Source organism: Miscanthus floridulus, chromosome 4 (assembly GCF_019320115.1).
Source record: "Miscanthus floridulus cultivar M001 chromosome 4, ASM1932011v1, whole genome shotgun sequence".
Taxonomy (NCBI): Eukaryota; Viridiplantae; Streptophyta; class Magnoliopsida; order Poales; family Poaceae; genus Miscanthus; species Miscanthus floridulus.
The window spans coordinates 101598075-101620753 of record NC_089583.1 but is presented as its reverse complement, the minus strand read 5'-3'; the positions used below and the strand labels follow the sequence as shown (position 1 = coordinate 101620753).

Below are 22679 nucleotides of genomic sequence, written 5' to 3'. Positions count from 1 at the left end.
ACCTTTCTGATCCAACTGGAATGACCTAAGTTGCTCACTAGATGACTGACTTCATTATAGGGACAGCTAAGGAGGGTCACTTGCCTACCATCTCTTGTAGTCTATTACATTCATGTTAGTGGCCTGTTCTTCAAAGGTTAACCGCTGGATGACTCCAGAAGGAAATCCCATTGCATCCGGTTCGATGTACAGATCTTTTGACATGATAAGGAGAGATAACCAAGGAAGAGCTCAAGTGAGAATAATATATCGGTGTAGTTCTGTAATGGATCATGACTAGAAACCTCGATACCAGCGCGTGCCGAGCAGCACAGCCTTGTGTGTGCACCCACAGGGGCTCTCGGTTTTGTCACAGCACCATAGATCGCTAATCGTGGCACCATTACTGAACTGACAACCAAAGTGAAATTTCCAGTGGCACCAATTAGATTGTAAGAACAAGCATTGTGCAAAAGAGGGATCGCAAACAAGGATAGTCACAAGGTTAGGAATCAATAAGAAGGCGATCTGAAGATCAAAACACAGTGCAAGAGAACATAGCTTAATTGCCAAAGACAACTAAGTATGAGATTCTTGATTAAATTTCACGCACGCCTCGCGTCTACCAAGGTGATTACTAGATGAAAGATTATCATAAGATCCGGTCATGTTGAGCAACAACATGAGACCAAGACTGATAGACATCCCAAGATGTGGGAAGGTTGGAGACAAGATAAACAAGATTCAAGGGACAAAGCCAAGGCACTGACTAAGGATTCAGTTGATAAGGCAACGACATGATCTACGAGGAAAAGGTTCCAAAGCAGAGTAGATAGCGATTAGCGTTGCACCAGATCATCAGTAGAAGAAGGAGCAATGAGATCTAACAAGGATTTTTGAGCAAGGTCCTCCCACACCAGAGCGGGACAACCACGATACATGCAAGCATTCAAGGGAATCAAGCTTAGGCCTAAGGTCAAGCAAAGGCATGGATAAAGGTCTTCATAGCGCAATGTTCAAGGCTAGCAACCACATATACAGGCTTAGGCTCCTAAGAGAGAACTTAATTGGAGACGACAACCATGAGATTACCAAAACTTGGACGTGGTTCTAGGATAGCGCTCTTCAACACTCGTATGCTTACCGAGGACAAAAGGGGTGATAACTATGGCACTAATTAGATAACAAGCATACATACCCACCATTTGGCTAAACTAGAGGACAATATAGGTTAAGCATGTAACCATAATTATTTCTAGCAAGGCTAAGCACACACTCTTCTCAAGCACTTCCTATTCAAACAACATGGAACAAGGCATTCTTGTTTAACTCCACACAAGGAAGATAGTGCAATACATCGACCACAAGTTACTTAGTACATAGAACAAAGGAAGGGAAGCATATTTATGCACAAGCACAATCATGATGCATGCTCGTCCTATTCGTCCTCACAAAATTGCCAGCCTAAGGTGGCAATCACGTTCTATGTCAGTGGCATAACACGTACTCTCTCGATATATAGCTAGTCGTTAGCTACATTCAATCTATGCATTCGTGGTTAGCATACCTGCAGGTAAATTCATTGTAGCCCATCCCCACAAAGAGATAAATAAGCACATAATGAAAGCGGTAAACTAAGATACTCTCCATATATATATCCCCAGATGTATATACTTCGATATCCATAGCTACCCGATAAATATACCCGCAATTAAGTACCTTCATATATACATGTGTGTAACATGTAAATATTCCAGTAGCCACAGCTAACTCTCCCCTAGACCGACAGTTGGACAGTCATGCTCTCACAACTCACACTTACCTGGACGTAGAGGCAATTGATCCATACATTACCATTCAAGCGAATGGCATCCATACAATAGCACGCCGTATGGACGACGAAAGAAAAATTGCAATAAAGTACATCCCTTAAAGTTAGTACTTAGATAGCCACCTAATAGTCCTTAACTGGGCATAAAGGAAGATGTCGCTAGCATAGTTTTACAAATAAGTTTTGACAAATTTGCCTGTAGCTAAAGTTTTAGTTAAAATAGACTTTTTAAAAACAAAACTTGGCTTTTAAAACTATGTACCTGACAGTATTATGCTTAATCTCGCTCTGATACCAGCTGTGACAGAACCGCCCAATTTATACAAGATCAAGTATGGTTATTCCCGCTAACACGTTGACACACCCATACTTTCACTCATATAAACCCGGTAGTCCACCGAGTGTCCCGAAAGACCTCGGTAAATCAACATCACAACCAAGATCGCGTGATTAAGCAAATACACATCACATACACAGGATTGCAGCGGAAATAATATTACAAATGGGTTCACAAATAAAAGTACCAGTTTAGGTTTCAAAACCGCTTAGTGAAAACAACATAGCTTTCAAATGATTACATTAATATAAGTTCCAAATATATTGTTAGCATAAGTGACATCATCCAACAAAAGCATATAGATGAGAAGTAAGTATAGAATCACCGAGCCCACTGGCGGTTAGCCACCATCATCAATAGGTCGAGAACATCACCTGCAACAAGGTGGGATAAACCCTGAGTACTCGAATGTACTCAGCCAGACTTACCCGTCTTAAACCAAAATAAAGTGACACCAATGATTATGCATGGCTTTCTTTAGTGGGCTAGCTGACTTGTTTGCGAAAAACATAAGCTATCATGAAGGAACTATTTTTAAGTACTTTGCATCATCTTTATTATAACCTATCCATCTAGGTAAGCACATGTACTATAGCAATCACTTGATTAACCAATAACATCCAGTTACCAATTTAGATTTAGCATATCTCATACCATTCAGATAACCATCATTGTTCCATAATAATTACTATGATGCCGTAACTCGAGTCAAGTGCTCACTATCCAGGAGCGATGGCGATTCGAATCGATTCCTAACCAGCTAGTGATTTATTCCTTACACAAACCTCACTCACCCGCTAAAGTGAGATATCGGTCACCGAGTCAACTATCCAGGAATCTCGAGTTTGCTAGGAACCACATGTACCCGACGGCCGACCGACTGCCCTTTGGTCTTATCATCGCGCCCCTGTGTCCTACCACACCTGCTTCGGTACAGTGCGCTGCGGGCAATCTACTCGGCCCGAATAATCTCCTAGCTTCGCGGTCGAAAGGTGCTTTATTCGGCCAGCTAAATGTAAGGCATGCGTTCAACATGACTCGAGGGCCAACAACGGTTGATCCTTAATCGACACAGACGGAAACTAACAGCACCCCAGAACTCTGTCTGGTTGCCTCCAACTTATTTTTTCTGTCCGGTCTCCAATTATCCATCACCCATGGTTAATTCCAGGATATCATTCTTTCCATAGCTAAATTCTTTCAGTAACCACCTATAATATAGGTGACCGGATATCACCGATCGCTACCGGTCTAAGCAAGGCTAAGCAGTTATTCGATCTCGACCTAACAGGGTAAAAAGATAATAAGGTAGGCAAGGATAGTAATAAATGCATCAACGATTTCAATCAACTCCTACAACTTAATACAAGAATATATAACTCATATATATAAAGAATTACTTTTATAAATTAGGAGACTTATTAATGCTCCGGGGCTTACCTGGGATCCGACACAAGTCAGTTCAGTTAGCTTGCACCACCCTGGTGATACCATAGGTCCTAACACTTGCTTAGCCCTTCCACCTTCGGGATAGATCCATCAAACACTGTCTTCGGGTTTGGCTCCAACATCTCATCCTTCACGTGGTGCATCTAGCGTACCTAGATGAGATGCAATATGCAAGTGCATAAATATGAAGAATAGTACCATGAGACGCATCACAAAATAGCAAGCAAGACAAGCATAGTTTACACTAACACACTTAAGTACTTTGCGATGCTTAACTTAAACATCACACAATCAATCATGCTAAGATGGCAAACAAGACGACAACACCAAGCATGACATAAGTTTCCCAAGATCTCAGGTGCTCTAACTCAGTCATCATTCAAGGCAAAAGTCACACTTAACAATATACCAGCAAACACTATAATTGGAATCTGCCAATTTCTGGATATGCAAACAACAGCTACAAGATTTAGCTATAACTGGAGTTACACAAATCCAAATGACTTACAAGAAGACATTTTGGAAAGCTTATGAAATTATCTACATTTCATCTATAACCATCACAGCATGATTCCCAAGTTAAGTAGGTTGAAATTATACCTTTACAGAAACTGGTTCATACAAAACAGAGAGCAACAAATCCTGTATTCTAACTTTAAACAGTTGTAACTCAAACACTACTTAGCCAAATGATACCAAATTTTAACAGCAGTTAGATACATAAATTATCTACAACTTTTATATAAACAAGTTTCACAACAAAGCACCTTATCATGAAGAACTTTGCTAAGTTCCCAGATCTATCCATAAACCACATCGGCAAGAAAATAATTATTAACTTATGTTGCAAATTCATAATTGGGCAAAACCAACTTTACCAACATTTCACACATGACTAAAGAACACCAGAAAACCTAGTGTCCATGACCAAATAAATTCTTTTAATGCATTTCTTAATTTATTTTAGATAACAAAGTGACTTAATGAACATATACCAAAAGTATACAATAAATTCTACAAAAATTACAGTGACTCACATATCCTCTCAATATTCTACTGTACAAATTTTATTCCATTTGAATATGTATAGCAACCTCTATGAAAAGAACAAGTTGCTAAAGCAAGAAATCATGTGAGAGCGAGATAAACCAATAACTCACTCATACTTCACCCAATACTCATGAAATTTTTACCACACATCAACTATCACATGAGTAGCATGCCACAAAAATTTCACTTCATTTGGAGCCCTAGATCTACAGTTATGAAAAATAACAAATTCAACTAGCATTACAACCTTACTGCACAAATCTATTTTTACCGCAAAATATTTAAACTAAAACATACCATATTATAGATCCACTGCATAGACAATTTCACAAGGATTCCAAAAAGTATTCATTTACTATTTTACGAATTTTCTATGATTTACTATGAATTTCCAAAGTTCCTGCAAAATAATTACAAACCAGTCCTTACGGCACTATTTACATGAGTCATAGGTTCTGCAGAAAGGCCCTCTCCTTTTGTCGAATTGCTGCGCGAGGTCCTTGACGGGGTCTGGGAGCAGAGGAGGCACTGGACTTCGCCGAATCCGGCTAGAGAGGCGGCAGTCGATGGCGACGAGTGGCGGGGAGCAAGTACGGTCCCGTGCGCACCCGATGGTGCCCTCGGCTCAGCCCGAGGAGGAGTGTGGAGGGCTGGCCACGTGTGCATGTGGCTCAGCTACGCGTAGACTGACGGCGGCGACGCTGTGGGGCGCGACGGGCGGCGAGGACGAGCCGCGCGAAACCGGGTGGCCACAGCGCGCCCGCGGCTAGGCTCCGCTCGCGCCATGGCAGGGCGCAGCGGCCAGGCCGCGTGCTCGTGCGGCGGCGGCCCGAGCTTCGGCTTGGCTGGCGTCCATGGCGGACACAGTTGTGCGCGGCAGCGAGGCAAGGGAGGAGGCGACGGAGGCGCTTGGCTTGGGGCGAGCAGAGGATGGCGAGTCAGGGTGGAGGAAGAGAAAGAAGCGAGCGGCGGTGGGGAGCTCCGCTCGTTTGCCATGGCGGACGCACTCAGGCGCCGACAGAGAATGGGAGAGGACACAAAGAGCGAGAGGAAGAATGGGAGAGGGGCGAGTGCTCGGGTCTCCAAATCGACAAGCTAGGCGACGCGGCACGCATGCAGGCGAGCATGAGAGGCCACGGGGCATTGAGCGCCAGTACACGGTCGGCCATTCCTGCTGCTACTGTGGATTCAAATTTCTAATACCACCTCAAACATTCGATTGAAATGTCATCTTTCCCATCCTATATCTCCTAAACCGATTCGTTATTCGTTCAACTGATTGCACCATGTGTTATAGCTACATGAGTACTACAAATTTTCTTAAAGGATCATGGTCTGGATCGGATCGGTTTGCAAGATATTAGTTCCTCAATGTAGAGACATGAAACCTGAAAACAGTCATTCAGTCCATTGAGGACTTAGCAAATTTTTCGAGCTCCAAAGTAGTAATGGATTCCAATTTGAGGGCTCGGTTGGACTAAGTTAGAGACTGAGCTAGGTCTTGACCTTTAAACAAAGTTTGTTCTACTCAAACTGAGCTACAACTTTTATTAAAGGTGCAACTCCATGCAAGCACTGTAAGTGGTTGGTCAACATAGGTCAAAGTATCATCACCGTAAAGCTTAAATTAGAGTTATTGACCGATTGAGACATTTTCTTGACTTCTGCTCAACATGAACCTTTCATGACTTTTGTTGTAGAGTTTATCTAGAGTCATTTGGGTAAGGTTGCAAGGTTTGATTGATGACCTACATTTCTATTTACTTAATAGTGCAATTCAAGCACTTAGTAAAATCATTCCAATAAGAATATAACTTATCATTTCATGTGACTTTTTGATTCCAAACTTCATAAAACTTTTCCATGGATCAATATAGATGGGTATTGATGTGAGACTCACGAAGATATTCCAATAACACCACCCAAGCATATATCTTGAAAAGGGCCTATATGTAAAGCAAGGGTGCAATATCCATCATCACTTAATATGTCATGTTCGAGCTCAAAGCCATTGCTTAACTGGTGGCAAACACCTTGGGTGTTACATTAACCTCCTAGTGGAGAATACCCCATTGACATCTCTAGGGGGCAGTTGGCGGCATCATTTGTACGTCATGAACAACTGTCAAAAATATTTAAATATGTCTATTTTATATTTTTAGGTGCAAATTATTGGGATTTGTTAGTGAGGGGTTATTTTTTCTTTCTAATATTTTTTTTGAGAAGTTGCAAAACCAGATTTTTGGGTTATATTTTTAGGTATATATGCTTGGACACGATTTTTAGTTACTTTTTGTTTTTGAAACTTGGCTGTCCGTTCCTACGAACCACCGTCCGACGCTGCCGCCGCCGCAGCCATTCTTTCCCTCGTGCTCCCAAACCCATCGCTTTTGACTCTCAACAGCGAAGCGGAAAAACAGATCACACCCCGCTTCGAGAAGCCTCCTCCCGCGTCTCCCCCATCCCCTTCCTCGCCTAGCAATCAATCCTCTCCCGTAGTCCAAGCTCCAACCAGATCCGGACCCCCACCTCCCCCCCTCCGAACAAGCCCTAGCTAGGCATGCCCCGCAGCCGATGAGGTCGCTCCGCCGGGTCCTCATCCCGCTTGTCCTCCTCGCGGGACTCGCTTTCCGCGTGGACGACGGCGGCGCCGCGCTCCTCCCGCCCCCGCCCCCCGCGCTTCCCGCTCCTCGGCCCCGCCTCGCGCTCCCCGGAGGAGCCGCTCCGGAGGACGATGGGGCGGCGGCTTCGCGCTCCACGGATATCGTCGCGGTGGGGGCGCGCTCCACCGAGATCGTCGCCCCAGCGGGGCCTAAGAAGCAGAGCCTCCAGAAGCTCCTTGTCCGTCCGCAGCCTGCGCGCCACGAGCCGGCTAACTTGGTTAGCGGCGAGGCGAAAGCCGAACCCAGGTGAGCCCCGTGGTCTCCCTTCCCCGTTCCCTTTGCGGTGGCGTCGTTTGTGCGCGGCTGCCGCTTCTTGGCCGAATTGGCGAGCTTTTGAACCAATAGACAGCGCGAAATGTAGCATGAGGTTTCTTGTAGCGAAGGGGCTTTCTTGGTTTATCTCAAAAGTGAAGCATTCTGGGCATGCTCTTGTTTCGTGCTGCTCTGGAGCACGGAAGGAGGAACCCTTGCTGATTAGGTTTCTTGGAGTGTGACCACTGGTTTGGCATGATACTTCTTGTGCTACTGAGGGCTACTCACTCATGTTTAGTACATTCTTGGGGCATCTGGAAGTGGCATACCAGTTATGCACCTAGGTTTGTTGGCATGTCTGATTGACTCTGGAATGACTTTTGATTGTCTTCGTGAACAGCCCTGTGCTCCAGTTTTACGACAATGGCACAATTCAGCTTGTGGACCAGTTGTCACAGTCTCCGCTGTGGGAGATCACCACAGGGCCTCCGCTCTCAGATCATATTACTACCACTGACTCTGGTCTGAATTACCTCATTTATCCTTTGAATGGGAATGGGACTGAACTTTGGGAGGTTTATAATGGGAACAACGTGGTATGATTTTCTCAGGCACAGTGCTTCTCTGAAACCTTCCCTGCGCAGATATTTATTTCTCATCCTTGTCTCTCTATTCCTGCAGAAGCTCCCATGGAAATTGGAGGAATTCGTTGCCAGAAGCCCATATATTCGGGATTCTGTTGTTACTGTTGGATCAAAAGTTTCAACCGTTTTTGTAGTTAATGCTGATACTGGTGAGATTATTTACATTCACAGTATTCCACCTGCATTAAATGAATTGGAAGGACCAGGGATTGAAGGAGCACCATCCAAGCTAAATGCCCGTACTAGTGATGGCAGTGAGAAGATCATAGTGCTTGTGAGAACTGACTGTTCTCTCAGTGCATCAGATCTTGGCAAGCATTTATTTAACTGGACAAGAACTTCTTTCACTGCAAACCAATATGCGAAATACAACCACCCTGACATGCTTGATCAGTCACCTTGCCTGCGAGGAGATATTCCATGCATTAGAACTGAGGGTTTGCCACTTGCTTTACCTGATTCAGATTCAGATTCAGCTAATGTAATTGTCTTGAAAGATGGTACCCCTTTTATTTCCATCCATGGTTCTGATGCTCTGGAGCCAGTTCAAACCCCAAGGAAGCTACCAAACACTGCTGGGAAGTCAAATATCGTATTGGATGATTCTCAAAATCAAACTTATGATGGTGCTCAATCTCATGTAATCTCTGCTGATCCCGAAGCTACCAAAAACCCCACTAGGAACACTTATGGATGGTTATTCCCTTTGTTTCCCATATTTTTGGTCATTGGTTATCTGTTGAGCTTGATCTCTGCAAGCAAGTCATGCAGGCAATTTGTGATTCAGCTTATTAAGCCATTCACGCATAACAAGAAATCAGTGGATATTAGAGGCAGGTCAGAGGGGACTCCTAAAAGAAGAAAAACACGGAAGAAGGATGGACTTGTCAATAACCCTGAGACCTTGACAGCATCTGACAAGGACTGCAGTGAAACTGGTGGGTCGACTGAGGCACCAATGGAAAATTCTGCGCTAAAAGATGCCCTTGGTGGTCGTCAGATTGGTAAACTATATGTCTCCAATAAAGAAATTGGTAGAGGGAGCAATGGCACAGTTGTTTTTGAAGGATCTTATGATGGTCGTCAAGTTGCTGTGAAACGTCTGCTGCGTTCCCACAATGACATAGCTGAAAAGGAGACTCAGAATCTTATTATATCTGATCGTGATCCTAATATTGTTAGACTCTATGGTTGTGACCATGACAGTGATTTTGTTTATATCTCCCTTGAGAGGTGCCACTGTAGCTTGGCTGATCTAATCCAGAAACACTCATATTTGTCTTCTGGAGAGTCTATTTCTAACAATGAGGTCAGTATCAACATCAAGTCAAAGATTTCAAATGTTAAGGGAATAGACGTGGAATTGTGGACGCAGGATGGGCTTCCTTCAGCACATCTCCTGAAGCTGATGAGGTACGTGAATGATCTCATATCTTTTCCGCTGGTGATGCTGATTAGGTTTTATGTTTTGTCGTATGCTTATGTTTTCAGCACCATTCCCTTTTCCATGTACAATTTCTATATTTAGGTCTTAGGGCATGTTTGGTTCACGCCTGTATGTGCCACAGATCATCACGCCAAAACTGTGGCGTCTCGCAGCTCTGTTTGGTTGCCGCCGTGGTTTAGGCACACCGCACTCACGCCATAGGCTTGTAGTTCATCGCCAACTCGCGCCGCAGGTGTGGTGGGCGCAGCCGTGGATTAGGCGAGGCGCAGTTCAGCGTGAAACTAGCATGCCCTTAGTTCCTCAGTCTCTATAACTGGAACTTATCCTTGAATGAATTGTCTTGGCTTTTCCACAAGATTTTGTGGTTGGAGCCGTGTGCTCTGTGATGATCTTATTGCGTAATCTAGTTAGTCAAGTTTTTTTACCAATTGTAGTACAACTTGTTTTTTATGTTGGCTCTGAGACAGATGTTGTAAACCTGTAATTAGTTACTAGGTAGTAAGGAAGCATGGTTTTCAATAGAAAAACAAAAGGATCCCAATTAAAGGTGCCACATTTATCAACATGTGGACTTATCTGCATTTTGTGCATTCTTGCTTCTGCAACATTCTATTTGGAACATCCTTAACCCGTAATATTCTTATACTTATTGTTATGTTGGGTATACTCCAGTGAGTACCTGTAATACCTATTGCTGCTCTGATTTTTGTGAATTTTCTTATGCAGGGATGTGGTTGCTGGCCTTGTGCATTTGCATAACTTGGGAATTATTCATCGTGATTTGAAGCCTCAGAATGTCTTAATAAGCACAGAAGGACCTATTAGAGCAAAGCTTTCTGATATGGGTATCAGTAAGCACCTGCAAGATGACATGACTTCTGTTAGCCACCATGGTACAGGTAAAGAGGTTTACCCTGGCAGAGTTGAACTATTAGGAAATACATTCTGTATGTTGTTTGCCACACTGCTTAAGTGCTTAAGTGCATTTCTTAGCTAGCAGTTTAATCCTTGATGGTGTACTGCAGGAATTGGAAGCTCTGGCTGGCAAGCACCTGAACAGCTTCGTCATGGTCGTCAAACTCGTGCAATGGATCTTTTTAGTTTGGGCTGCCTTATTTTCTATTGTATCACTAAAGGCAAGCATCCGTTTGGTGAGTACTATGAACGTGATACTAACATTGTAAACAATCGCTTTGATCTCTTTGTGGTGGACCACATACCAGAAGCAGTGCATCTTATATCTCAATTGTTACAACCAAACCCTGAGATAAGGTAAGAACTAAGGTCCTGTGCAGCCTAGATTCCCTTATTTTCAGAGGGTGTCTTCTTGCTTTACTGAATTGACTCTTTTTTAACGTTAACAGACCAACAGGAGTATATGTCATGCATCATCCACTCTTCTGGAGCCCTGAATTTCGCCTTTCGTTTCTAAGGGATACCAGTGACAGAATTGAGAAAACCAGTGAAACTGACCTCATAAACGCACTGGAAAGCATAGCCCCAGTGGCGTTTGGTGGGAAATGGGGAGAGAAATTGGATGCTGCTTTGGTTACAGACATGGGTCGTTATAGAAAATATAACTTCGAGTCTATTCGTGATCTTCTGAGGTATATCAGAAATAAATCGGGCCATTACAGAGAACTTTCAGATGATCTCAAGGTTTGTTGGTGCTGCACTTTACTGTATTTGATTTTGTCATGCTGTATGAATGCAGTTAAATTGTCGATTAGTTGCTGAACTAATTGGCATAGGCTGTGTGCGTTACCTGATAGTTTTGGCCAGATTTTCAGTCTGAACTGCATGCGAAAGAACGTGCATGTTGTGAATGAATAGCAGAGAATTTTGAAGAATGAAGGATAAACTTTTAACTGAACAAACTATGATGAATTAGCTTGTTTTGGCATTTCACTTTTCTTATATTTTGTGCATTTCTGATTTCTCCATGCCTTTCTTCCTGTTCTGTTGTGTGCCGAGAAATGCTTTGCTTTGCTTAAGCCAATGTATGAAATTGCAGTGCAAGTTTCAGTTGTGAAGTATCAAATCCAGATTTAGTTGGCAGTGGTATTAGAGTTTGCAGGAGGAAACCCTAGTTCTGTTATGCCTAATTATGTTTTAATGACACTTTAAATTCCTCATACATGGGAGCTAAATGATGGCTTTTACATGCAGCCGAATCTGATAAATTACATATTTTTTCCCTTGGTATTTTAAACCTTTGATACATGCCATGACACTTAGATCTGAGTAATTAGCCTACCTCAGGTGGCAAGATGTTTGACTACCACCATATTGATTATAGAAGGGTATTGCTTGAGGGATCTGTAGGAATTAGGATAGTTCATCTTTTTTTAATCTTCCCTAGCATTTTTAGATTTTTTTTGTAAATTTCCTAGCCTACCTCAGGTGGCAAGATGTTTGACTACCACCATATTAATTATGTTTTAATGACATATGCTTTATATTGCAAATTTGTTCTGTTCATCAGTCAACCTTTGTTTTGACTCCTCAAAAGAAGTCAACCTTTGTTTTGTTCTCATAAGCTCACAATTGATGGATACAAATTCCAGGGCATACTTGGGTCATTGCCAGAGGGATTTGATCGCTATTTTGCTAGCCGATTTCCGAAGTTGCTAATTGAGGTGTACAAGGTCTTGTGGGTGCACTGCAAGGAAGAGGAAGCTTTCAGTAAATATTTCAACGGAAGCTCCTTATAGCTGGAGAGGATTGCCTTTTCTTACTGTACATACTAACCCAGATGTAGAAGTTGTATGTACACGTGATATGTATACCATATTACTTGTATTATAGAATAAAAAGAGCTCAATCTGTACATTATGTAGTATAGAGCTGTGTTTCCTATAAATCCAAGCTTTACTGTTGAATGGTGACTATTGGTAACAAAATTTGCTGGATGGAAACCATTGCTATGGTAGGACCATGTTATATATACACAGCTTATAATGCTCTAATGCTGGAAACTTTTACTGTTGATGGTGATCATCATCTTAGCGGCTTGGACATTGTGTAATCTTTGTAATCGTTGTGTGTTTGATGGTGAAGCTCCTAACCTAGCTAGAGCACTATTGCTTGCTAGTAAGGAGCTTCTTTTTTTTTTGTGGGTGGGGGGGGGGGGGGGGGGGGGGGGGGGGGGGGGTTGTTGGGGGCAAGAGGCATAAATTTTTACCCCAGGGGCTGTTTGTCTATTGGGCCACGTTTAGTTCGCCGGAATCAGCGCAGACAAACACGCTGTAGCTACAGTGTCACTTTGTTTTTATTTGGTACTAATTATTCAATTATTGACTAATTAGGCTCAAAACGTTCATCTCGCAAAGTACAATCAAACTGTGTAATTAGTTTTTGATTTCGTCAACATTTAGTACTCCATGCATGTTCCATAAATTTGATGTAACGGAGAATCTTCTTTTTGCATAGTATTAAAATTGGGAATTTGGTGGAACTAAACATGGCCTTGGTAGTGGTTCACTGGTTGTCTCTTAACTCTTCCCTGCACTTCTGTAGCAGCTGGTTGAGCTGTGGGCCTGTGGCTGCTTGTTTGCACAGTACTTGCTTGCTGAGAGATGTGTCTGGAGCAGGCAGCAACAACAGCGCTGAAAAGCACAGCCGAGGGCGCGACTGTCTGTTTAGGATCTTTGTGTTTTGTGTGCGTAAGTTTTTTTTATGGGTTCTTGCCCTATTTTTTCGTAATATAATGATATACAACTTTCGTGTGTGTTCAAGAAAAAAATGCTGAAAACTTTTTAATTGGAGGCAAAAATTTGCCTAGCAAGTCACGAGATCCTGTTCTAAGTTCTAACAAGATTTGGTGGACCGTCTTCACGGTGATTCTATGATTACGAAGTTTTAAGTAAATCTTTTGGTCTCCGTGCTTCTATGACCGGAAAAGAAACTTCGATTAGTTTGTGGTGATTCCCCTGTTTCTAAAATCAAATATTAGCAATATAAATGGTTGCCAGAATCAGAATAGGAGGGATACATTAGAAATGGTTGTACAAAAGTGGGCATCTCCTGCCGCTACTTCCCGTAATAGTGAAGACGTAAATCACAGCTTGAGGAGCCAGGGTGTGGGTGTCAAGTTGTCAACCCAAGGGCCAAGGGCCAAGGGCCCAGGCGGCCGCCGCCGATGGAGGCGCTCCTCAAGTGGGCGGCCGAGCTGGGCGTCTCCGACTCGCCGTCGCCGTCGCCCCCGCCCCTATCCTCCTCCCCCTCTGGAACCACCTCCTCCTCTTCGCCGTCCTCCTGCCTCGGCCGCTCCCTCGTCGTCGCCGACTTCCCCGACGCCGGCGGGTAAAACCCCGCCCCACATCCGCTCGCGGTCCTTGGTCTCCCAGCGCTCGCCTCACCGCATTTACCTTGCTTCGATCGCAGGAGGGGCCTCGCGGCGGCGCACGACCTGCGGCGCGGCGAGCTGGTGTTACGCGCGCCCCGCGCCGCGCTGCTCACAAGCGACCGCGTCACGGCAGACGACCCCAGGATCGCCGCCTGCGTCAACGCCCACAGGCCCCGCCTCTCCTCCGTGCAGGTTGGAATGGAAGATGCTCGTATCAAGCTGCCCTTGACGTTACCAGGAATTGTTGGGATAAGTGGTTATTAGGATTGAGCAGCGAATTGTAACTATAGGGTAAATGGGTGATAGTATTTGCTCCACCATGCATTTGGGGTAAGTTTGGATACAAATTGTGGCTGTGCTACCAAGTTTGTTGCTTCGGACGCAGTTGGTATGCTCAGCTTAAACTTATAGCGACCCTTTTTCTTATGTAACCAAACAAAATGCATATTAAAATATTCTGGTTTTATCACTAGCGAATTGCAAAATTATCCTGACTGGTATAAGATTCACTAGCAAATTGCAAAACTATCGTGACTGGTATAAAATACTGGTGTTTCTGTTTTTTCTTTCAAAGTGCCAGTATCAATCACTCTTCGTTTAACACTTTTAACTTGATACGTTTTCTTGAGCATCCCTTTAAATGCTTACTGGCCTCCTCTTTGTAATTCTACAGATACTCATAGTGTGCTTATTGGCTGAAGTGGGGAAAGGGAGGAATTCTGTTTGGTACCCCTATCTGTCTCAGCTACCCAGCTACTACACTATCTTGGCTACCTTCAACGATTTTGAAGTCGAAACTCTCCAAGTATAACTCGGTAGATCTGACAACAAATTTCTCATTATTCATTGTTTGCTGTACACTCCAAAAGCACCCAATGATTTTTGTTGTTCTCAGGTTGATGATGCTGTTTGGGTTGCACAAAAGGCTAAAAGTGCCATAAAATCAGACTGGGAAAATGCGACACCACTAATGAAAGAATTGAAATTTAAACCTAAGCTTTTGATGTTTAAATCCTGGCTCTGGGCATTTGCAACGGTATAGTTGTTTTTATTCTCGGTTTGTGTCAAATACTTTTTTATTTTCATATGGTAGCTTTGTCTATTAGTTTAGTTACCATGTGAAAGCCATACTGACTCAGGATTTTATATAGGTTGTTTAGCCCCAAATCTTTTTAGTTTATATATATATATATATATATATATATATATATATATATATATATATTTGTTTTCTAAAGTCTTGATTTTTCCTATGTTAAGGTATCTTCTCGCACATTACATATTGCATGGGATGAAGCTGGCTGCTTATGCGCTGTGGGTGATTTGTTCAATTATGCTGTTCCTGATGATGATACTTTATTGGAGGAAGAGGATACAGCTGAACTTACGAATTGCCAGCAGAAGAATGAGTTGAACAATTCATCTGAGAGATTAACAGATGGTGGATATGAAGATTCTAATGCATACTGTTTGTATGCAAGAAAAAAATATAAGAAGGGAGAGCAGGTCTGTTCTTAGTTCTGCAAATATAACATTATTTTGTTTCTTTCTTTTGACATCTCATTTTTTTATACACTCATGTCATTTTCTTCAGGTCCTCCTTGGTTATGGAACATACACAAACCTGGAACTTCTTGAACACTATGGCTTTCTTTTGGGCGAGAACCCTAACGAGAAAACTTTCATTGAGTTAGATTTGGATATTTGCTCAGTTGGAACTTGGCCAAAAGATTCGATGTATATTCATCGAAACGGACACCCCTCATTTGCATTGTTATGTGCATTAAGGCTATGGTCAACTCCCGCAAACCGTAGAAAGGCTGTCAGTCATCAGATTTACTCTGGATCAATTCTTTCGACTAAAAACGAGATGGGGATTCTGAAATGGTTAATCAGCAAATGTGAAGGAACTTTGCAACAATTGCCTACGACAGTAGAATTTGATGAAAGTCTGCTTGTCTTTTTACGCACAATACAGAACAGTAGCAACTGCAGAACAGATGTGAAGCGGTCAGGTTTTGAGCAGGAGTTTGCTGTGTTCCCCCGGGTCCATCAAGTGGAGCTGGATTGTTCTGGTAACAACCAACTCCCTGCTCGACTTCTCAGATCTCTGGAAAGGTGGGAACTAGCTGTCCAGTGGAGATGTAACTACAAGAAGATTCTGAAGAAATGTGTTTCGTACTGTGAAAGTTTAGTTCTCGAGCTTCCCTTGCAACTAAACCAGCAATAATAATCGAGGATTCAATCCATGTACTCCATTTTATAATAGAGTCTCTGTCTTCATGAACTGACAGATTGCCTTTAACACCTTGCCATAGGTTAGGATGATCTTGGATCAGTAATTGTACTGCCAAATCGACAACTTGTTGGCATTTAGTCGGTTAAAGTGTGTGTGATGATCAAAGCTCGCAGTTGCCGATGTGCTCAGAATAGGCCGTTACATTGTCTCCATTTTTTCTATGTTTTCAGGGGGAGTATAACAACATGGGAGACCAAATATATAGGAAAAATATTAATATTTATGGTACATAATTATTATCATTAGATAGATCGTTGAATCTATTGTTATGGAGGACATGTATGGTTGGATTTCAATGGAAAAAAATGTTGCTTATATTTTCTATAAATCTAGTCAAATTTAAGAAAGTTTGACAGACACGTAAATCATAACGACAAATAAAAAGGGATAGAGGGAGTATGGCAGGAAGTAATTCTTTGAGAAAAAGAATAGTGAAGATGCTTGTGAATCTATGAAGTCTGGTTGTGAGGGAAAAGAAAAAAAAGGCTGGGCATACTAACTACTAGTTTGATTGAAGGGAAAGGCGAAAAGGCTACGCATATTTTTGTTTGGTTTTGATTAGCTCGGCTCGTTATGGCTCGTTATACAAACGAGCCAGAAGACTAGCTCGGCTCAGTTCGTTAGTGAGCTCGAGCTAGCTCAGCACAAAAAAACAGTACATAGAAATTATAACTGCAAGTTAGCAACAAACATATCACATGCACATTTAAAAAGGAATAAACAAAATATATATGAATTTTGGACACGTTGTAACACCCTAAAAATTGCTCTTTTTGAAATAGGGTTAAAAAGATTTAATTTTGGATTTTTGTGCTCATTAAAACATAGGAAATAAAAATTTTCATGAAATTAAAATTTATTATAAGGTTTAGAAACATGTTTGTGCATACATGCTGCTGCATATTTATTTTGTGGTGATTGGGTTTGATCAAAATTTCAAAAGAATTTGAATCTTATTCGAATTTGGTTTTTGAAAATTTGTTTAAAAATAAAAGAAAAAGAAAATTTTCCTCCTTCCTTCCTCGTCCAAAGGCCTCCTCTCTCTCCCTCAGCCCGGCCTGCTCCTCTTCCTCATTTCCTCGTGGGCCCAGCTCCTTCCCCGTGCGTCGAAGCCTAGCTTCGCACCGGCCCAGCGCAGCGTCGGCCGCGTCCACCCATTCTCTTCCCCGCGACCCGCTTCCTCCCCTCCCTTTCTTCCTCTTGGGCTGGCCCAGCAGCCACGCCGCCGCGTCCCCGCTCTCTCTCACTGATGACATGGGCCCAGCCGTCAGTTGTACTCCCCTTCTCCTACCTCCGGTCGAAGTCGAACGGGACTCTGCAGCCGCCGCCCGGACTCCGCTCCGCCCACGCCTCGCCATTGCTGTGCCTCCCAGGCATACCACCCCCCTTAAATAGGAGCGTCGTGTCGCCTGCATTGCCCCCGCATAACCCTAAACCGAGCCGCTAAGCCATTCTGTGCCCTAGCGCCATCGCCCAAATATCGTCGAAGAAGAAGCCGCCGTCGCCGCGTTGCTTAGCTGGTCCTCCGTCATGGTAAGAGCATCCCTAAGCTTCGCGTAGAGTTCTCGAACCCGCATAGCCCTTTATCTCCCTCTTTCTCGCTCTGTTTTGGCCTACACCGCGTCACCGTCGCTCCGCCGCCGCCATTGCTCGCAGCCAACCACCTCTACTCGATCTTAGCCGCCGTAGATTGCAGAGCCGAGTTCGCCGTGGTCCTATCTAGCTCACAGTGCTAACCCCAAGCCAATCCGAGGTCGGCATCCTCTTTCCCCAATTTCTCCAACGAGAAATCTGTCTTCGCCGGCGAAATCACCGCCGCACCATCCCTGTTCTGGCCGGTCGATCCCCTCTCTCTCTTTCCCTTCTAATCTTAGCCATCCGTTTCAGATCCAATGGTCTAGATCTACCGGTACCCCTTCGCCTTGCCTTTTTGTCAAAACCCCCCTCGGATTTTTAATATAGAACCCGCCGTCCCTACAGTTTTGCTAAAGACCCCCTGCCTTTTTATGAAATAGTACCCGCAGTCCTCGGGCAGATTTAAAATTGGATTCGAAAATCAGGTTCCATCTATTTACAAAATTGCCACTATCTTCGGTAGGCCATAAAATCTCTGTTTTAACTCCGATTTGACCCGTTCAAGTTGCTTAGATTCGTAATTGTGTAATATACATGTTTAAACTACTATTAAATATATTTTCAACTTTTGAAATTTGAGGTTAGATTTAATCTATTATTTTATTAAAGGAAATCTTGTTTAATTCATAACTTTTTCGTTATAGCTCCGATTAGAGTGTTTTTTTCGCGTCTGTGTGTTCGTAGCAACGTGCAGAACATCTTTAAAACATTTTTACTTGATGTTTCATATGTTTGGTGTACTGTTCTAATTTAGTTCTATTGTTTGCTTCATGTGTGATTGCATGGATGCTTGTGTGGTGTTTTATGATCATGTCCAGTCGGTGAGCTTTGCGTTGGCGATATAAAAGAAATTGGTGATCCAGAAGTTCTTTGGAGGTTACAATTCAGTAGAAGAAGGATCTGAGTTTAAGGCTAGTACAGTATGTGATCTTCCTTGTTGTCCTATTCACTTTAATGATTTAATCATATGCATGTGTCTACCTTAACAATCGGAGTAAGTTTCCTAGCTATTTAATATCCTAAATTCCTTATTATCTATGGGGTATTGCATTGGCTAGTATGATGCCAGTGCTCAACTATAACCATGATCTTGTAACTTGACTAATGGAATATGCAATAAACATTAAAAGATGCTTTTTAGCAACATAGAATAAGAGGGCTAGAGCATTGGGCTATTTTTATGATGTTCTAGATTCCTCTCCCTAAAAACTTATCTGTAACCGAACATCCGAAACTTACAGTACAGCTGTGAGGGCTACATGGCTCTGGCTTTAGCTCAGTATGATGACCTTTTCTAGCTTGTTAGTGGTTACCTTTATTGGCGTAAGAATGGCTTGACGAACCAGGTATAGTGCGGCCTCTGTCCCCTTGTGTATATGTTGCGCGTCATTGTGCCATCGGAAAGGGGGGCTCTACATCTGTTTGCCGAATGAATCTAATGGTCCTAACTTATTAGATGAATCTTTGAAATGCTTCATAGTGAACCCTGTCGGTCTTCCTTGGAAGTGGGTCAAGAGATTAGTTATCTCTAGCGAAATGATAAATCACGACTCACAGTAAAAGTGTACAATCTCTACAGAGTGTAAAACTGTTATAACAATCGTGCTCACGGTCACGAGTGCCCTTGGACCCTTACGGAATAGATGATGAACACTGATGGTACCGATGATGAAGTTGCTTCCTAATGATTACTGATTATGCTCTTCATTATTTATGTTTACCTGATCATATGTTTATGTTGACTTTATGAATAAATTTGTTGCCAACCAATTGCTAAAAGATGACCCATTAAAAGATAATCGCAGTTAAACCAATGTCAGTCTTTTGAGCCTCATGAATCCCATGTTATATTTGTTGAGTACGATATGTACTTACGCTTGCTTTACTTTTTAAATTTTTGAAAAAATTCCGGATGGGTACTAGATGGCTAGAGTTTGGAGGAATTAAGCTTGTGATCAAGCAGTCAGTTGTCCCTATGGAATTAGAGTCTTCACCCGAAGATCGGAGTTATTTTTCCGCTGTTTGCTATCTAAGGTTATTTCTTTTATACTAAGTATGTTATATATTGAGCATTGTCTTTTGATATTACCCTTATTTGTAGCTATATGTGAGATTTGACTTCTTGAGCTCATATATGGTACGTATCTGGTTTTATTCTAAAAACCGGATGCTACACTCGTTTCGCGTAAACATGATGCCGTGGGGTAGGCTGGTGAGGTGACGAGTAAGGCCATGGGGTCTATTTGTCTAGGGTTGTAGTGTTTAATCGCGTTAGGCCATAGGCAGATGGATATATGGACTGTTTAAAGCTGTGTTGGATTGAGCCGAGAGATATATTGGCCGATTGCAGTTGTTGTCATGTGAATTAACTTGGCTCGTTTTGGCTTGCGAGCTGACTCGTTAATTAACTGAGCTAGCTCGAGATGACTCATTAATTAAAAATTCGAACAAGCCGAGCTCTGAGTCGAGCCACTGATGAACTACTCGAGCGAGTTACAAGTTTTTCATCCTCTGACTTGAAAAGGAGAAAAGATACGGTATTGAAAGCAGTTCATGCCTGCTATTGCCCGTGGCTACAGTAGCAGCTTCTGAAATTACCCCCTAATTTCAGATTCACCCTCCGTCGCTGATACTTAACTCGGTATAATTCGTTATGGTAACTAATCAAGGCATTTGGAGTGAATTTGGCATTCCTGTTTTCTTTGGTTGGCTGGTTCGTATCGTTGCTGGTTTATGAAGAAGTACTGCTGGCTGATTTGTGTAAGAGAAAAATACTGTTACGGCTAGAAATTTACGATCGTTTACGATAAATCACAGCCAAACGAACAGGCTGTTTATTCCTAAACCACAAGCCACACTGTCACAGCCTAGCAGTACGTAGTAGCCTCCCTAACATGTTCGTTGTTTGTGTTTGCCCACCGTGGATATAATCCACGCACACTTACCATCATTTTGGCTTTACGCTTGATCCAAGCAACTAAAGTAGTCTGGCTGACTGGGCATTTCTTTTGACACGTAATTATTACTAGTTTACAGGTGTAAATTTTAGTGCACAAGTATGAGATGTTTTTTTTTTGTCCCTTGAAAAACGAGTTGTTTGGACAAAAGAGAAACCGCAATGTACATAGGTTTTGGCCCAGTGGTATTTGAGCTGGTTGAGATGGACTTTGGGGCTTTTCATGTGGCACTTTTGGGCTGAATGCTGATGGAGTTTTGCGCTCTGGGCTGTTACCGCTTTGGTCTTCTCGATAGGCCGTATGAAGCTGACGTCTTGGGCTGATATGAGTGAAAGTGAGAAAATTGAAGTATTGGTGAGGGATGACGGACCCATAGGAGTGAAGGACAGCTTAGGCCATGTTCGGAACGAAGGAAAATCGTAGGAAAAGTAGAGGATTCGGTTCCAGAGGAAAGGAATTGTGCCCGTGCGTTTGGAACCAAGGAATTCAGCAAAACCTTTCCAGAGGAACGGTGACAAGGCGTGTACTTTTGGAGGAAAAAAAGAATGCGGTCAGACCTCTTGGAAAACTATCCTACAATGCTCGTGCGCTAACCAAGCTCGTCGTAGCGTTTTTCCTGGGTTTTGGATTCCTGCGTTCCAAACACCCCTTCTAGTTATTTCCCGCATTTTTCTTTTCCTCTGTTTTACCACTACACACTCACCCCATTCCTACGTTTTTTTCTATTCCCGTGTTTTTTATTCCTGCGTTCCAAACAGGCCCTTATAGGTATATATGGCCAACCGGCCGCACGGCACGACGGCCCACAGTGCTCGTGCCGGCCCTGGCCTGCCACGCCGTCGTGCGCCGTCGTCGCGCCAAGCCACTGCGCTTCCCGTGACGTTGCCGTCTACCCGTCAGCCCATGTCGTCGCCGCGCGTCCGCACGCTCAGGACACCGCCACGCCACGCCGCAGACGTCGTGCCGGCGTCGTCACGCAGTAGGCCACTGCTGCAGATCTCGTTGACCTAGGGAGCAGAGGGGGCGCCGAGCAAGGTAGGTGGTGGTGGGGTGGCGGTGGTCGGGGTAGAGGAAGGTGAGGGCGGAGGGGGCAGCACTGCTCGGGTGCGAGGTCGCGAGGAGGAGAAGATGCTGTGGGGGAAAACAAGGAGGAGCGGTGGCCTGGGGATGTGCGAGCCGTGGCCTGAGGAAATGGAATGAGACAAAGGAAGAACTTCTCAAAAAAATGAGAGTGAAAGTGAGATCCTCTCAAAAAAGAAAATAAGAGTGAAAGTGAGAAAGGTGGAGGTGAGGAGTGAGAAAGATGAGGTAAGAGACATGTGGAATTGAAGTTGAAGGGCGGGCGTATTGACTTTAGACTGTCTCCAATAAGGAGACTTAAACCCAAAATAGGTAGCAAGAAACCCAAAATCAGCTTTCAACAAAGTAACTATATGGGAGACCTATTTTGGGTTGCTTAAGAGGCACAACCCAAATATGAGTATCATCTCTCCTGAAAACCCATTTACAGAAATGATTCTCTTTTAAGTCTTTGTTATTGGAGAAGATGTCGAATAGGTATCGAACCTTTTACCTGTAGTGTTACCTAAAGGACGAATGGATCTTATATTTTAGGTGGTGTTGTTGAAGATAGCCTTAGGAGTGAGGTAAAGGTGGGGTTGAGAGCCCAAGGAAGACGACCGCGTAGGAGTGATGGGCAGGCTCACTGGGGATTGAGGTACTTGAGCAACACAGCACGGGGCCAGTCTTCCTTTGGCATTGACGTACTTAGGGGTGTTTGAATCCGGT

The 22679-nt window shown here is 43.3% G+C and overlaps 2 protein-coding genes across 3 annotated transcripts; both read left to right on the top strand.

Moving 5' to 3' along the window:
• Window positions 1–7040: 7040 nt before the first annotated feature.
• LOC136550161 (serine/threonine-protein kinase/endoribonuclease IRE1-like) lies at window positions 7041–12649 on the top strand. The gene is made up of 7 exons (XM_066541647.1): window positions 7041–7555; window positions 7962–8157; window positions 8243–9618; window positions 10379–10551; window positions 10678–10924; window positions 11017–11311; window positions 12220–12649. The coding sequence occupies exons 1-7, from the start codon at window positions 7221–7223 to the stop codon at window positions 12364–12366; spliced, it is 2769 nt and encodes a 922-aa protein (XP_066397744.1). The 5' UTR covers window positions 7041–7220; the 3' UTR covers window positions 12367–12649.
• Window positions 12650–13696: 1047 nt separating this feature from the next.
• On the top strand, window positions 13697–16430 carry LOC136552346 (protein SET DOMAIN GROUP 40-like). 2 transcript variants are annotated; one of them, XM_066543887.1, is made up of 6 exons: window positions 13698–13957; window positions 14039–14192; window positions 14674–14805; window positions 14896–15036; window positions 15261–15506; window positions 15595–16430. In XM_066543887.1, the coding sequence occupies exons 1-6, from the start codon at window positions 13794–13796 to the stop codon at window positions 16228–16230; spliced, it is 1473 nt and encodes a 490-aa protein (XP_066399984.1). In that variant the 5' UTR covers window positions 13698–13793; the 3' UTR covers window positions 16231–16430. The 2 variants fall into 2 exon arrangements, with proteins under 2 accessions (XP_066399985.1, XP_066399984.1); XM_066543888.1 differs by lacking the exon at window positions 14896–15036 and having other exon boundaries at window positions 13697–13957.
• The last annotated feature ends 6249 nt before the right edge of the window (window positions 16431–22679 follow it).